The sequence below is a fragment of the Chrysemys picta genome, chromosome 4 (assembly GCF_011386835.1).
Source record: "Chrysemys picta bellii isolate R12L10 chromosome 4, ASM1138683v2, whole genome shotgun sequence".
Taxonomy (NCBI): domain Eukaryota; kingdom Metazoa; phylum Chordata; order Testudines; family Emydidae; genus Chrysemys; species Chrysemys picta.
Genome location: NC_088794.1, coordinates 58,938,425 through 58,955,001, shown reverse-complemented (window position 1 = coordinate 58,955,001; position 16,577 = coordinate 58,938,425). Strand labels below are relative to the sequence as shown.

Genomic DNA, 16,577 nt, shown 5'->3' with positions numbered 1-16,577 from the left:
TTAACTGGGCCCCTATTCTGAAACTGTCCAGAACTGGCAGGTATATTCTTGGGGGAAGTTTCCCACTAAACAGGTTGGAGGGGGTTGCAGTGGGGGACATGGAACAACTCGCCTGCCCTGCCAAGGCCTGGCAGGGGATGACTGCTCAGGGGGAACCATGTAGTCCTGAGCCCAGTTACTCATGGTGGTGCATGGATTTGATCCTGCTGAGCCTCTGGTTTGAGGTTTGACGTGTTTTTGAGCCCCAGCTCATCCTTGCAATGGTCAGGAAATGTGGGTGTGGCTATGACCCTCCCCTGCACCTGGTTGGCTCCTGTTTTTGTTCTTCCCTTTCTCAGGGAAGGTCTGACTGTCCCCCACTCTCTGGTCAAACACCATGGAAAAGGCCAAATCCCAAAGCTGGCCACGTCCCAGCAGCGAATCCCCAGCTCCTCTGCAAAGTTCTTCCCAGTCCACCTGCCAAACGTGAGGCCAGAGAGGCAGTGACAGCACTGTTCTGCTAATGGATCTGAGCCCCAGACGGGGAACACTCCAGCCCGACCCCATAGTTTGGGTTGAAAGGCCTCCCCTCAGCAGGACCCCCGAAGAGGGAATACCACCATGTTAGGAGGGAACTATACCTCCCCCCGTCCATTGCCACACACAGGAGCTGGTCGTGACCAGGCCTGTCCGGGTTGTGAACCCACCTCATGCTGCAGGCGCTGCTTCTCACGGTTTATTTGCTGCTCCATTTCCTCGTACAGCTGCTGCACCTCCCAGTTGTGATCAGTGACCCGTCTGGCACAAGGGAATGAGCGGGCAGCTTTAATATGGGTCTGTTTACACCAGGCCTAGTATTTGAATGGGAATGTAGCGCTGGTGAAAGGGGACCGATCATTAGCCCTGGAGACCTCTCTTTCCCTACAGAACCAGCGCAACCTGGGCAGCAGCTGGGCAAGCTCCTCCTCCTCCACGCTGCCCTTGTCTCAACCCGGCTTCAACCCCAACCTGGCAGGGCCACTCTCAGGAGTAAGAGGGGTGTTCAGTCTCCATTCAAGGGCCCGATCTGATACACATCTAACTCCATCGATTCCAGTGGGAGTGGATCGGGCACTGAATCCTTTGTCTCACTACTGCAGTGAGAGGACCCGCTGCAGAGGTGGTTTTGAAATGTGGAAATCTGTCCACTAAGGCCATTTCACATAGGCCAACAAATAGGCCTTGGCAACATCTGATCTGGGCTAGGCTGGAAGTGGTAACATGGAGGCCAAAGGCACCATAGCTGATTGTTAACCCCTGGAGCCATCCATTCTCCCAGAGCTGCGAATACTGAATGCAGCTCCTCCTTCCTTTGGTTTCTCTTTCTCGCAGCCCCATTCTCCGCTCATCTCCCCTTCTGTAAGGCTGTGTCTGTGGAAGCGGATCCCCACACACCAGCCCCACCGTGCCACTCACTTGTTCAAGGTCAGCTCCAGCGTCACCTTTTCGCTCCGAGCTTCCTTGATCCGGTGCGTCATCGTGGCCAAGAACTCCTCCAAGTTCCCCAACAGGTGAGGCTCGTCTTGACGGAGCTTCACCCACAGCCTCCAAATCTCTGACTGGCTGAGGAAAGAGAGAAAGAGACGTTAATCTCCCCTCGTTTCGAGGTCAGGCTAGACGATAGAATGGTCCATTCAGGCTTGAAGCACTAGGATGTTTCATGTTTTATAGCATTCAGATCCCATTGGGTCTTGCAAGCTAAGCAAAGTCGGAGCCTGATTTGATCTGTTGGCGATAGCTGGGAGAATCTTTGCCTTGGGGTCTAGTTGCTGGTTAGATGTGGGAAAAGATCCCCTGACAATACCTGTAATCCCATAAGAGAGAGCTATACAGCTGCCATGCAGATACTTGGGCTCCTACCCATAGCGCAGTTAGACTCAGACTGAGGCTTGGGAGCCACAAATGGATCTTTAATGTCTCCCCTGCGGCTCTTCGCAGCACATGATATTAAAACCCTGTGTGACTGAATTATTAACCAATCTAAGTAATTAACCAGCCTGGATGCTCTTATTGTGTTGTTAAGCAGTTGTAGAATACTTGGTCAGTCATTCTGCTGCGAGAATAACATATAGCTATATAAAAAAAGTAAATGAAACAATGAATTCACACGACTGTGGCTCTTTTGGGTCATACTGATCGCTAATTTGTCCCTTGAACCACTGTATCATTGCCATAGTGGTAGGTGGACAGATAGGTTGTAAAGACTGGAAAAGGTCTGTTAAAGGACTTTGCTGAAGGCTAGAGGAAAGAGTTTTAAAAGAATTTAGGGGTTGTGGATAGGGAACATGGGCAAAGGTGAGAATTTGGACTCGTCAAAAATGGGATTTCTTTTCCACCAAAGTTTCCAACATAAAATGTTTGTTTGCTCATTCAAAATTTTTCCTGCTGTTTTCCAGCTTTTTGGATGAAATTGTTCATGCTGTTGAAAAGTTGGGTGATTGCCAGCAATACAAAAATGTTTGTGTTGTTCAAAAAGGCAATTTTCATTGGACAAAATGTCTCAGTGAAAAGTTTGTCCACAGCCGTAGTGACAGTCCATCGGCAGCATGGACCTGGAATGGAATTGGGGCATAGGTGCCGACTTCCACTGTTCCCGGTGGGTGCTAGACCCCACCCCCGTCCCTGGCCCCGCCCCTGCCCCGCCCCCATTCCACCGCTTCCCCCAAATCCCTGCCCCATCTCTTCTCCACCTCCTCCCCTGAGCGCACTGTGTCCCCGCTCCTCCCCCCTACCTCCTGGAAAGTCCTAAACGCTGCCAAACAGCTGTTTGTCGGCGGGAAGCGCTGGGAGCTAGGCAGAGGAGCGGGGACACAGTGCACTCACGGGGAGGAGGAGGTGAGGTGAGGTGGGGCGGAGGGTGAGGGGAGCTTGGCTGCTGGTGGGTGTAGAGGACCCACTAATTTTTCCCCATGGGTGCTCCAGCCCCGGAACACCCATGGAGTCGGCGCCTATGAATTGGGGTACTTTGCAGAACCTGCTAAGGGGGGGGGGGATACATGCCCTTCCCCAAGGATTCAGTCACAACACATGTAGTACACAGGCCAAATGTGTCTCTGTCCCCCTCTGGTGCCAAGCCATGTAAGAGATTTGAGTCTGCTACTGCTTCTGAGCTAATGGAATTGGTCCTTCAGCACAAGCACTAGGAGCTCATGAAGCTGGAGATCCCAAGTTCAACCCCTGATGATGACCCTCCCATAGAGACAAGCGGTAAGATTGTGTTTATGCTCAAGGCCTGATTCTCAATTCTTCTGTTCCTATCTTTGGAGCAGGGATGGAGAGGGCAGGCAAAGGTGGCCTTAAGCCATTCCTGAACTCCCTAGATTCACACACATGGTAGCCTGTATGGGGAATTGAGCTTGGCCAGTGTGTTACACGTGGATTCCACCCTTCTCACAAGCTTTAACCATAATGTCATGTAGCCCCATCCCAGCCCTGAACCCCCTGCTAGGTGCTAAATGAAGGTGTGGCTGGTGCACTTTTACTCTTCAAAGATATTTTCTGCTCCCAGTTGGTCCATGAATGTTTTGAAGCATTTTCTTTCCTCGCTGTCTGCTTCCTCCAGGGAGTAGTCTGTGCGGGACATGTACACCCTCCTGGAAGCTGTCTTCCTCCTCCTGTGCTGCCTTGTCGCGGTCTGCAAGCTCAGGAACTGCTCTGCCAATAGACAACCAAAACTACATCAATGGCCAGATGCGATACAACAGTGAAGCACCAAGGCCAACGTCTTCCCACGTGGGTGCTCAAAGCTAGACACCTATATCTACCTTTAGATGCCTATGTAAGGTGGTTTTCAGGGGCTCTGGGCACACGCAGTTCCTTTTGGTTTCTGCATGCGCAGCACCTCTGAAAATCAGCGCTCCTGATTCAGAAGCCCAGGGTGAATCAGGTGTCATTTCAGAAAGCTGGTGGAGAAGCAAACTGTCAGACTAGGACATCAGCCTCGCCTTCCCCATGTAAAAGAAGGGAGCAGCTGAGTGAACATTCACCAGCCTCCCGGCACAGTCACGCTTGGGTTGGATTGATGGATGGATTTAGAATGGAAGAAAATGGTGCATTATGGGAAGACATTCTGAACAGGGGCCTAGGGCAGCAGACGGACAACGCAAGGGGGTTTGGGCCGGTGAGCCATGCTGGGCATTCGAGACACATGGGCAATGCGAGGCAGTCCAGGCACCTGGAGCAGAAGGAGGACTATGTTGTGTACCTGGGGCAGCCTGTGGGCATGTCAGGCACATGGCATGGATAATGGGCTAAGTGAGGGAAAAAGCCCGTTGCTCTTATGAAAGAGACAGCTAGCCAGTCTGAAGTGTTTGGCAAATTTTCTCTGGGCACTAATAAAATCATTGCAGCAAAGCGTTGCCCTGCTGTGGTAAGTGAACTTTAAATCTTCACTAGCCTTTTAAGGCTTTGAAGAGCAGAACCGAGGGCTGCGTCTTTGCACGTGTTCTGAAATCACTGCCATAGCCCATCCATGCCCCTTAAACTGGGAGTAGCACCAAGCCTTCTACCATGATCACTGTTGTTTGTACCGCTGTAGTATTAACTCTTTGATGAGTTCCCATCAGTGAAAGGCAGTAAAGTGGCACCTACTGAGCCCTGTGGTGAATTCCTCCGTAGTTAAATATCCATTCCTGTCGGTATCAAGACCATCAAAGACCAGCTCCAGCTCCGCTGCACTGCATGGGAAATCCTCCTTCTTCAGTTTCTAAGACCAGTGCAAACATCTGATTAGATAGAGATGTGATTGACCTCGTGAAGGAGCTCAGGTGTAGGGACCTGTTTGCCCATTGTGAAGGCACTGTGCTTAAAGCAACAAGGTGTGATCGCGGCTTTAGAAATCTGGTTTGTTGTATTGCTTGGGCCTGATTCCACTTCCTCACCTGTTTTACACCATTAATTTCAAGAGAGGCAGCTTGATCCAGTGCAGAGGGCACTGGCCCGGGTCTCAGGAGGCCTGACTTCAATTCCTGGCTCCACCACTAATATGCTGAGTCATTTCACCTCACTGTGCCTCTGTTCCCCCCTTCTCTATTGAGACTGGAAGCTCCTTGGGCTTCCAGTCTAAATAGACACTGTAAGTGTGAAGTATCGAGACCAAAGCTGAACAATAACCAGTGGTTACATTTGCCCTTCCCTAGCACTGCCCATCCAAGGGCCTCCCGTATTAATTAGCTCTCCTAGTGACCTGTTTTAGACCTGTTTTACAGTGGGGGAAATTGAGGCATGAAGTGATGTGACTTGCCAAAACCGTGAGTCCGGGGCAGCCCCCTGGTCTAACCACAAGCCAACATGGCCTCCCTTGCTCAATGTTTTTTGGCTCAGCCTTTACTTGGGTGATTTGCTGAACATGGCCTGACACTGAGAGGTGTTAGTTGTCCTCAACTTGTACTGAGGGGAGCAGAATACCGTAGAGAACCAGACAATATATGATTAATAGTTTCATATATCTATATCTGCAACGCAATAATAATGATTAATAATTACATAGCACGTGTCAACCTTAGATTTCAAAGTGCTTTATGAAGGCAGGAAAATTGCATTCTCCCCATTTTACGGATGGAGAAACTGAGGCACAGAGCAACGTGACTTTCCCACCACAGCTCAATAGCAGACCCAGAAACAGGACTGAGTCCCATTCCCACATGCTGTCCATCAGGGCAGACCTGCTCTCAGTTATACCTCCTTGCATAAACCTGCAATTTACCTGCATGTCGGCACGTGTGATGAAACCTTTCTGGTCCTTGTCGCATTCCTGGAAGAATTCCTGCACCTTTTCCATTATTTCGGGCGGAAACGGCTCCTCCTCCGGGATCGGGGATGTCTTTGCACCACCAAACACGTCTCGCAGCTGCTTTCGTCGGCTTGAGCCCAGCTTCCTGGGCCTCCTCTGCTCCTCCATGGCTCTTTCAATGTGTGGCTCAACCCTTTGAAGAGTGAAATCAGAGGGCACCGTGCTCCCCTTCATCTTCTCGAGATCTCTTAGCAACAGGCTTTTAATTAGATTAGCTCAGAGGGTCATAGAACTCTTACACTGAGAGGGGGGACAAGCCTGTTTTGCTATTGATGGGAAGAAAAGGGGAATGGACTACGTCTGAATTAGAATAGCCTAATGGGGACTGAATGGCTGAGGGTTGGCAGTGGGACAGTCTCTGATTGCCCAGTGCAGACCTGGTCCTGATCAGTATGGAGTAGAACATGTCGCTGTGTGATTGTGGTCCCTGTGTGAAAGGCTAGGTCTCAACCCAGTGGCTTCTTCACTGCAGCTGGCAAACCTAGACCTAAGGGACTTGCTCAGTCACACAGGACATTCAAGGCAGAGCTGGGAATTAGACACAGATCTCCTGACTCCCAGGCTCAATGATTTACTCCCAAGACCATCCTACCACTCTGCCGACACAGACAGAGGACTGCAAGTTCGTCTACACAGCAGGAAAGAACCCTCGGCAGCGAGTTTCAGAGCCCAGGTCAAGTGACTTGGACTTGCGGAGCGTGCGCTGCAGGGCAAAATATAGCAGTGTAGATGTTCCCACTGTGGCTGGAGCCTGGGCTCTGAAACCCAGTGAAGGGAAAAGTCTCAGAGCCCGGGTTCAAGCCCAAGCCAGAATAACTACACTGCTGTTTTTAGACCGGTAGCGCAAGCCCAAGTCAGCTGACCTGGGCTCTGAAACTTGCTGCTGTGGCGTGGCTTTTTTTTTTGCAGTGTAGATGTATCGAGGGTCCCTGATTTGGTCCCATTGCCCAAGGCCCTGCTTCAGCCTCTCTCTTCGAACACTGTGAATCTTAGGGCTTGTCTACACTTACCGGAGGATTGACGCACGGCGTTCAATGAAGACCCACTACATCGACCACAGATTGCTCTCCCATCAACTCCTGTACTCCACTGGATTTAGAAGAGTAAGGGGAGTCGATGGGAGAGCATCTCCCATCGGCATTGCATAGTGTGGCTCCCGCAGTAAGTAGATCTAAGCTACGTCGACTTGAGTTACACTGTTCACGTAACTCAAATTGCATAGCTTAAATCGACTTTTCCCTGTAGTGTAGACAAGGCCTTAGTGGTGTACAAATGAACAGCTTAGGACTGGCTAGTTTTGCTGAGGTTCGTGAACAGTTATGTGAGTTTGGTCTGAATTCTGAGTGAAACTGGCTCTCCTGAGGGCTTCAAAATGAAACGAATGTAGCATTGCCTCTCATGGGAGTTCAAAACCCCCGAGTCAGGCCACCAAAAATCAGGAAATTGGCTTAAAAAATAATGAGATTTTAGATATATAAATTTGATAATCTTGGGAGAGGTTTAAAGCGCACTCAGGTCATGTTTCCAAGCTTGTCACGACTGCTGTCAGGGCTAAAAACTTACTTTAAAAAAATGATAGCTGAGCGTCCTACAAAAAGTGGAAACTCGGTCAAATTACAAAGGATGAATATAAACAAATAACACAAGTATGTAGGGACAAAATTAGAAAGGCCAAGGCACAAAATGAGATCAAAGTAGCTAAGGACATAAAAGGAAACAAAAAAACATTCTACAAATACATTAGAAGCAAGAGGAAGACCAAGGACAGAGTAGGCCCATTACTCAATGAGGGGGGAAGACAATAACAGAAAATGTGGAAATGACAGAGGTGCTTAATTACTTCTTTGTTTTGATTTTCACCAAGAAGGTTGGTGGTGATTGGATGTCTAACATAGTGAATGCCAGTGAAAATGAGGTTGGATCAGAGTCTAAAATAGGGAAAGAACAACTCAAAAATTACTTAGACAAGTTAGATGTCTTCAAATCACCAGGGCCTGATGAAATGCATGCTAGAATACTCAAGGAGCTGACTGAGGAGATATCTGAGCCATTAGTAATTATCTTTCAAAAGTCATGGAAGATGGGAGAGATTCCAGAAGACGAAAAGGGCAAATATACTGTCCATCTATAAAAACGGAAATGAGGACAACCTGGGGAATTACAGACCAGTATGCTTAACTTCTGTACCCGGAAAGATAACAGAGCAAATAATTAAGCAATCAATTTGCAAACACCTAGAAGATAATAAGGTGATAAATAACAGTCGGCATGGATTTGTCAAGAACAAATCATGTCAAACCAACCTGATAGCTTTCTTTGACAGGGTAACAAGCCTTGTGGATGGGGTCTATTTCGACTTTAGTAAGGCTTTTGATACTGTCTTACATGATCTTCTCATAAACAAACTAGAGAAATACAACCTAGATGGAGCTATTATAAAGTAGGTGCATAACTGGTTGGAAAATCATTCCCAAAGAGTAGTTATCAGTGGTTCACAGTCATGCTGGAAGGGCATAATGAGTGGGGTCCCACAGGGATCAGATCCGGTTCTGTTCAATATCTTCATCAATGATTTAGATAATAGCATAGAGAGTACACGTATAAAGTTTGCGACGATACCAAGCTGGGAGAGGTTCCAAGTGCTTTGGAGGTTAGGATTAAAATTCAAAATGATCTGGACAAACTGGAGAAGTGGTCTGAACTAAATAGGATGAAATTCTATATGGACAAATGCAAAGTACTCCACTTAGGAAGGACCAATCAGTTGCACATATACAAAATGGGAAATGACTGCCTAGGAAGGGGTACTGCGGAAAGGGATCTGGGGTCATAGTGGATCACAAGCTAAATATGAGTCAATGGTATAACGCTGTTGCTAAAAAAGCAAACATCATTCTGGGATGTATTAGCAGGAGTATTGTAAGCAAAACACAAGAAGTAATTCTTCCGCTCTTCTCCACGCTGATTAGCCCTCAGCTGGAGTATTGTCCAGTTCTAGGCGCCACATTTCAGGAAAGATGTGGACAAATTGGAGAAAGTCCAGAGAAGAGTAACAAAAATGATTAAAGGTCTAGAAAACATGACCTATTGAAGATTGAAAAAATTGGGTTTGTTTAGTCTGGAGAAGAGAAGACTGAGAGGAGACATGATAACAGTTTTCAAGTACATAAAAGGTTGTTACAAGAAGGAGGGAGAAAAATTATTCTTCTTAACCTCTGAGGATAGGACAAAAAGCAATGGGCTTAAATTGCAGCAAGGGCGGTTTAAGTGGGCCATTAGGAAAAACATCCTAACTGTCAGAGTGGTTAAGCACTGGAATAAATTGCCTAGGGAAGTTGTGGAATCGCCATCATTGGGGATTTTTAGGAGCAGGTTGGACAAACACCTGTCAGGGATGGTCTAGATAATACGTAGTCCTGCCTTGAGTGCAGAGTCTGGACTAGATGACCTCTCGAGGCCCCTTCCATTTCTATGATTCTCACATAATAATCACAGAGTCCTGGAGCTGGGCAGTTAGAAAAACACCAAATATCACAAGACTTGTGATAGATTCACGAGAGTAGGCAACGCTGGGAGAGTCCACATGGAATTTTGGTGGCTTCAGCTCCCCAACTGAGTCAAAAGTCAAAAGCTGGCAGTTTGGGCGGAGTTTTATCTTGAGTTTGTTAGGTTGATTTGAAACTGAAAGTTAAAGCAAAACCAAGAGGCTGATCTCATGGTGTTGTTATTAACTATGCTCACTGTTACCGCCCCCGAATATATGCTAGATAAGGCAGGAAAGTTACAATGGAAGGTTCCTGCCTAAAGAGCTGTCAGGTTAGCTTTAGACTGACTTAACGAGAGGGGATAGCAAAGATGAGAGTTACAGCATCATGTGGATTTTGAGGGCCTGATTCTCAATTGGTCCATTCCCAGCCTTGGGGAAGGGATGACGAGGATGGGGCAAAGGTGGCTTCAAATCCTGTTTGTGCTCCTTGTAAGCTTTGGCCACGCAGGGGCCTTCCAAGTTTTCAGAATTGAGAAAGGTAAATAATGGTGTCCCCCAGGGGTCTATCCTGGGCCTATTTAACATAGTCATAAACAATCTGGAAAAAGGGATAAAAATTTGCAGATGATACAAAACTACTCAAGATAGTTAAGTCCCAGGCAAACTGCGAAGAGCTACAAAAGGATCTCACAAAACTGGGTGACTGGGCAACAAAATGGCAAATGAAATTTAATGTTGATAAATGCAAAGTAACACACATTGGAAAACACAATCCTATATACAATGATGGGGTCTAAATTAGCTTTACCACTCAAGAAAGAGATCTTGGAGTCATTGTGGATAGTTCTCTGAAATCATCCACTCAATGTGCAGTGGCAGTAAAAAAAGCGAACAGAATGTTGGGAATCATCAAGAAAGGGATAGATAATAAGACAGAAAATATCATATTGCCTCTATATAAATCCATGGTATGCTCACACCTTGAATACTGTGTGCAGATGTGGTCGCCCCATCTCAAAAAAGATATATTGGAATTGGACAAGGTTCAGAAAAGGGCAACAAAAATTATTAGGGGTATGGAACGGCTTCTGTATGAGGAGAGATTAATAAGACTGGGACTTTTCAGCTTGGAAAAGAGGCGACTAAGGGGGGGATATGATAGAGGTCTATAAAATCATGAGTGGTATAGAGAAAGTAAATAAGATTAAGCCTCTGCCCAGTTTGATGGTGCTGTTAATCTTTGCTCATTTTGTGCATATCCTTCTTCTTTAATCCCTCCTATGGGCTTCACGGTTCTGAGCCATCCCGAAACAGAAGCCACTGCTCTGAAATATAGGAGAAGTTCTATAGGAGATATGGCTTCCCCCTAAATTCTGAGGGAGCTTCTTTTTGGGCCCCCATCCTGCAAAGACTTACATGCTGAACTTTGAGTGTGTGCATTATACTGATCCTCACAATGTTTGTGTATGGTAGGGAAGTGCTGTCCTCTAGTTGTAAAACAGGGATAAAGATACTGACCTCCATTGTAAAGTGCTTGGAGATCTGCTGATGAAAAGCTCTAGATAAGAGCTCGATATAATAATTATCCCCACTTTACAGATGGGGAACTGATGGTGCGTCCACACTGCAGAAAAATACCCCACAGCAGCGAGTCTCAGAGCCTGGGTCAGGCTTGTGCTATGGGCTAAAAAAATAGCAGCATAGACCAGGGCCGGCTCCAGGCACCAGCTTCTCAAGCAGGTGCTTGGGGCGGCCGTTCTGGACAGGGGCGGCAGTTCCAGGTATTCGGCGGCAATTCAGCGGAGGGTCCGTCACTCCGCCTGGGAGTGAAGGACCTCCCGCCGAATTGCCGCCGCAGATCGCGATCGCAGCTTTTTTATTTATTTTTTTTTGGTTTTGGCTGCTTGGGGCGGCCAAAACCCTGGAGCCGGCCCTGGCATAGACATTCCTGCTCAGACTGGAGCCTGGGCTCTGAAACCTGGCAAGAGAGGTGGATCTCAAAGCCCGAGCTCGGGGCTGAGTGGGAATGTCTGGTCTGCTATTTTTAGCCTCATTGCACAAGCTCAACTCAGTTGAACTGAGCTCTAAGACTCACTGGCGCAGGGTTTTTCTTGCAGTGTAGATGTACCCTGAGGCACACAGAGACTATGTTAGGCACCTAAATACCTCTGACAATCTCAGCATAAGTGACTTGCCCAAGGTCGCATAGGATGTGTATGGCAGGGAAGGGAATTGAGCTCCTGAATGCAAGTCAGCACCCTACCCCCCAGGCCGCCCTTCCTCTCATTATACATTGCCTGAGGCTGTCCCCAGAGGCTGCTCTTCTCTGTTCGTTCTAAACAAATGATATTTGCATGGGAACTAAAGGAGTTAACTGTTTCACACTAAGAGGGGGAGGTTAGGCGGGACTGGGGAGTGATGGTGAGATACTATGTTAACTTCAGCATGTTGTATGTTTTGTAATGGTTAGACAGAGATGCTGATAAGCATCCAGACTTCATAGGAAACGAGTTACCAGGCCAGAAGACTGTCAGTACAAACTAAAATAAAGATCGCCCAAACAGGCGCTTTTAGTCCAATTTTTACAGGCTTCCCTCTAAAAATATATCAACATAAAAGAGTTCTGATCTGCAAACCGACAGTGCTATTTAAGGACTGGCCCAGTTCACAGAGTTTGGCTCCTAACATGCTGTATGGGCTTTATGGGCAACTTATCTTCACACCACCACAGTGAGGTAGATGGGAAAGGTTAGTGTTATCCCTGCTTTATAGATGAAGAAACTGAGGCACAGATTGGGGAAGAGTTTGCATTTAAAAATGCCTAAGGGGTTTAGATGCCTGGGTGAAGGAGAGTGAATTAAGTGCCTAGTTCCCTTAGAAGCTTTTGAAAATCCCACCTAAATTGAGTGGGCCCAAGGTCACACATCAGGTGAGTGACAAAGCCAGGATTAGAACTGGAGACCCTCCCAAACTCTTGTTTGTTTCTCCAGAGCATGCTGCCTCCTCAGTCTGGTCTTACTGAGCTGTCCTGCACTGACACTGATCCAAGGGAGAGAGGGGTGACAAGCAGAAAGGCAGGCTACCCTGACAGCAAAGAGCACTCGTGAGGCATCCTATTCAGCTAAAAAGAGCAGAGTGGGTTTGGGATCTCTCTGGTTGTTACTTGGGTTTTTCAAGTAGCAAGACATGCACTAACTCAGCCGCAGCAGTTACATGACTGATTGCATTTGAGACGCTTGCATGAGCCCGTTAATATCAAGATCAAAACATTTCCACTAGGGGCCTGATTTTTGGAAATGTTTGGCACCCCTGAAAAATCCAGCCCTGATTAAATCAAATTGGGAGCCAAGTTAGACAAACTTTTTTTTTTAAGCAACATGGGAACTATTTCTTTGTGCAGAAGAGTAGATCAGTTCAGGGTTTTGCAGCAGATTTGGGGCTAAATCCGCCTCAGGAATAAAAAAGCAACCGAGGTGTAAACTGCACTTACCTTCCAGCAGTGTCTCCGGGAGAGGCTTTCAGAGGTTGCAAAGTGCGGGGCACCTTCTCTGAAGTGAGTTGGTTCCTTTATTTCTTGCGGTAAGTTGGCACAGTAAGTGCAGAGGAGGGGTGCTGCTTCTGCTGTTATGTTTCATCAACCTGGCTCGGGCATGATCTGACATTTTCTTTCTCTTGCTCAACTCACTTTTCCGCTGTGGGGTTAAATATAACAGTTAGAGTTCCCTGCGTTTCCTGTTCACGAAACATTGCTTTGTGACCTTAACATAAGAAGACAATATTTAAAGGGACACCGTTGATATAAAACATAGAGATAGGTTCCAGATTTTCCAAAGTTCTCAGCTCCTACGGGGAACATTTGAGAATCCCCCACTTATAACAAAGGCAGCTGCTGCTGAACTTCTAAAAAAATCTGGCCCGTAGGTTGTAAGTGCTTTGGGGCAGGGATGTGCCTTTTTAATATGCCTGTAAAGCACCAAGCACACTTTTGGGTGCTATGTCAATCATTCTAATTTAAATGGCCTTTGCCTGTATTTTCAAACCCCCACAAAGTCCAGATGTTTTTGGCTCTGGGGTTTCAGTTCAGTCCCGTTCTACACACTCTGGCTGGGAATTTCAAGGGAACACAAGGGAGGTAGGCACCCTTTGAGTCTGGAGCAGCTAACTGCCTTAGGTTGTTTTGAAATTCCTCACCTGCCATTATTAACCTGAATTTAAAAAATCTAATTTAGTTTTCACCTTTTGGGCTGTTCTTTGGGACAGTGGAATTCGACCGATCAGTGTCTCCTTTGCTTCAGCTTCCCCGATCTGGTGCAGAAAAGTTTCATGACTTAGATCAGTGGTTCTCACACAGGGTACGCATACCCCTGAGGGTGCGCAGAGGTTTTCCAGGAGGTATATCAACTCATCTAGATATTTGCCTAGTTTTACAGCAGACTACAAGTGCTAGTGAAGTCAGTACAAACTAAGATTTCATACAATGACTTGTTTAAATTGCTCAATATACTATCTGCTGAAATGTAAGTACAATATTTATATTCCAGTTGGTTTATTTTATAATTATATGGTAAAAATGAGAAAGTCAGCAATTTTTCAGTACTAGTAGCTGTGACACTTTTGTATTTTTATGTCTGATTTTATAAGCAAGTTGTTAAATGAGGTGAAACTTGGGGTATGCAAGACAAATTAGCCTCCTGAAAGGGGTACAGTAGTCTGGAAAGGCTGAGAGCCACTGACTTAGATGATGTGTATAAAGTACGTTGGAGATGAAAAGATAAGTGCTAAATATTATTTTATTCAGGGACCAGAACTGAAGTGAAATGTCCAGTGCATGTTATGACTCTTAGATCAGAGATATTCATACTGAGCTCTCCAAAGCTGAGCTAACTGGAACATGAGCTTTGTACTGTCCTGCCTATGGGTGCTTTATGGGGGGGCTGAGCGTAAATGTTCCTAGGACCTTTGCACATAACTGGAAACATCCAACAGATCCTATCTTCCTCGCCACTTAGGAGATCAAAGCCAAGCTCATGCACTTACCCGTGAAGTGGTTTAATGTTAGAGATAGGGCAGGTACTGTGTTCTCCACCTCCCAGGGCCTACCTCCAGCTGTAGAACCTACTTGGCAAGCAGCTTTGTTTGCTTGTGCATTGTTCTTAATGATAAGTTGCAGGTAGTTCAAAATCTGGACAGCTGTTGCAGCTATGGGGCGCTTTGGGCCATTTGGGGAGAGGTCACGGGGGTGTGGGGGGTGCAGGACCAGTGCAAGGAAGTTTCGCGCCCTAGGCGAAACTTCCACCTTGCGCCCCCCCCCAGCCCTGCGGCAGCTCGCCGCCACCCCCTCTGCCCTGAGCCCTCCCCCCACGGCAGCTCCCCCCCTCTGCCCTGAGGCACCCCCCCGCGGCACCTCCCCCCCGGGGAGCCGTGCGGCAGCTCACCACCCCAGCTCACCTCTGCTCCGCCTCCTCCCCAAGCACGCCGCCCCCGTTCTAATTCTCCTCCCCTCCCAGGCTTGCGGCGCCAAACAGCTGATTGGCGCTGCAAGCCTGGGAGGCGGGAGAAGTGGAGTGGCGACCGTGCGCTCAGGGAGGGGGTGTAGGAACGCTGTAAAAAAAAATTGGGGGCACCGCTTTTTGGCACCCCCAAATCTTGGTGCCCTAGGCAAACGCCTAGTTTGCCTAAATGGTAGCACTGGCCCTGGGGGGGTGGAATGTTAGTGTGATGTGATGGCAGCACACAATGGGAGGATTGTGACATGTAGTCTTGTTCCTTGCTGTCTGATTTGCAGTGTTGTAAGTGCTAGAGAGTGCAGCTGCTTCCTTCAGCAGGATTTACAGAAGGCTGCAGGATTTGTGAGAGAATCCTATTGATTAAGTTGGGTAGGCAGTGTAGCACTTGTGGTTATCAGGAAATGGGACACCTGTATGAGAGGAGGTGAATTGTGACAACAGTCACATAATGCTTGCTGTGGCCCTTCTGCAACAGATGAGTGGTTGCCAAGCATAATAGTGCCTCAAGAGCATGACGAAGATCCTGCTTAAATCTGTCTCCTGCTCCACCTCGCTGAAAGCGGTCTAACCTCCTGTGTGGTTGGGGAAGAGCAGCTGAGGAAATGGGTCTGGCTCATTTTGAGAGGGGTTCAGATCTCAGGGGATATTTATCTACTGATCTGTTTATGTGCTCAGTATCTTTTCCTGCTGACAACCTGCAGGGAAGCAGTGACAGTCACTGGAAGGGTTGGATAGATTGACGTAGGAGGAAAGATTAAAAAGGCTAAATCTGTAGAGCTTGGCTGAGGAACAGCTAAGGGATAGTATGACAATGCTCTGCAAATATTTGAAGGGTGTTAACACATTAGGAAAGGGAAGAATGATTTAGCCTGGCGTACAGGGGTGTGAATTAAGAAAGGCAAAGCTCCTGGCTAATAAAGTGCCTTAAGGGGTAGAATTCATTCCCCCAAGGAAGTGGTAAAGCCCCATTGTTCTGTAGCAGCAGGGACCGGAGCTGAGTGGGTGACAGAAATGATCTATGGGCCCAGATCCTCTGCTGGTGTAAGTCCACACAGCTCCAGTGCCGTGAATGAGTCAGGCTGATTTATAGCAACCAAGTTCGTGGCCCATGCTCTTCATTGGCGCTCTGATGGAAAGAAGTGGCGTTGTAGAGTAGGATATCAGGGCTTGGTAGATTAGTTCTAAAGGAAGGGGAAGTGTTTTTTTCAGACTCAGTCATGCTAAGGAACACTGAATAAGGTCTGTAAATTGTTTGTGATTGAAGGAGTCCAGTCTCAGAGCCTTCAGTGACCTCAGCCTGACTGGTTTCAGAGTAACAGCCGTGTTAGTCTGTATCCGCAAAAAATTTGTTAGTCTCTAAGGTGCCACAAGTACTCCTGTTCTTCTCTCAGCCTGACTGCAGCACATGGATTTGCTCGGCAGCTAAGACCATGCTGCAAAGTATATCTCATACTTATGTGGCCCCACACTACCTCAGCCCATGTCTACACCACAAAATTAAGTTGACCCAACTTACGTTGGTAAACAGCCACCATAGTAATGACATCATTTGTATGTGTCTTCACATTGCTATGTGTGTTGGCAGTGCACATCCTCCCCTGGAGCACTTGTATTTATTGTACTGTCTTGTGTGGGGGATTGTGGGATGGCTCCTGAAATCCAGTAACAGTCAACATAGGCAACGCAGTAACATTACATCAACATAACTGCACTGTCCTTGACCTCTCATGGAGCTGGAGTTATCAGTGTAGGGGAGCAGTTACATCAGCAGGAG

At 47.3% G+C, this 16,577-nt stretch overlaps 1 protein-coding gene across 2 annotated transcripts in view; it reads right to left on the bottom strand.

Annotated features, from left to right (window-relative positions):
* The window catches only part of RAB44 (RAB44, member RAS oncogene family), a 31,437-nt gene extending 16,823 nt beyond the window's left edge, over positions 1–14,614 (bottom strand). The window contains exons 1-6 of one of the 2 annotated variants that reach the window (XM_005280492.4): positions 12,787–14,614; positions 5,723–5,942; positions 4,609–4,723; positions 3,501–3,672; positions 1,435–1,581; positions 687–777 (exon numbers count right to left, since the gene is read on the bottom strand). In XM_005280492.4, the coding sequence (XP_005280549.2) occupies positions 687–777; positions 1,435–1,581; positions 3,501–3,672; positions 4,609–4,723; positions 5,723–5,917 (720 nt within the window). In that variant the 5' untranslated portion in view covers positions 5,918–5,942; positions 12,787–14,614. The remainder of the gene's footprint in view (positions 1–686; positions 778–1,434; positions 1,582–3,500; positions 3,673–4,608; positions 4,724–5,722; positions 5,943–12,786) is intronic. The other variant, XM_005280491.4, reaches the window with a different exon arrangement.
* Between the last annotated feature and the right edge of the window lie 1,963 nt (positions 14,615–16,577).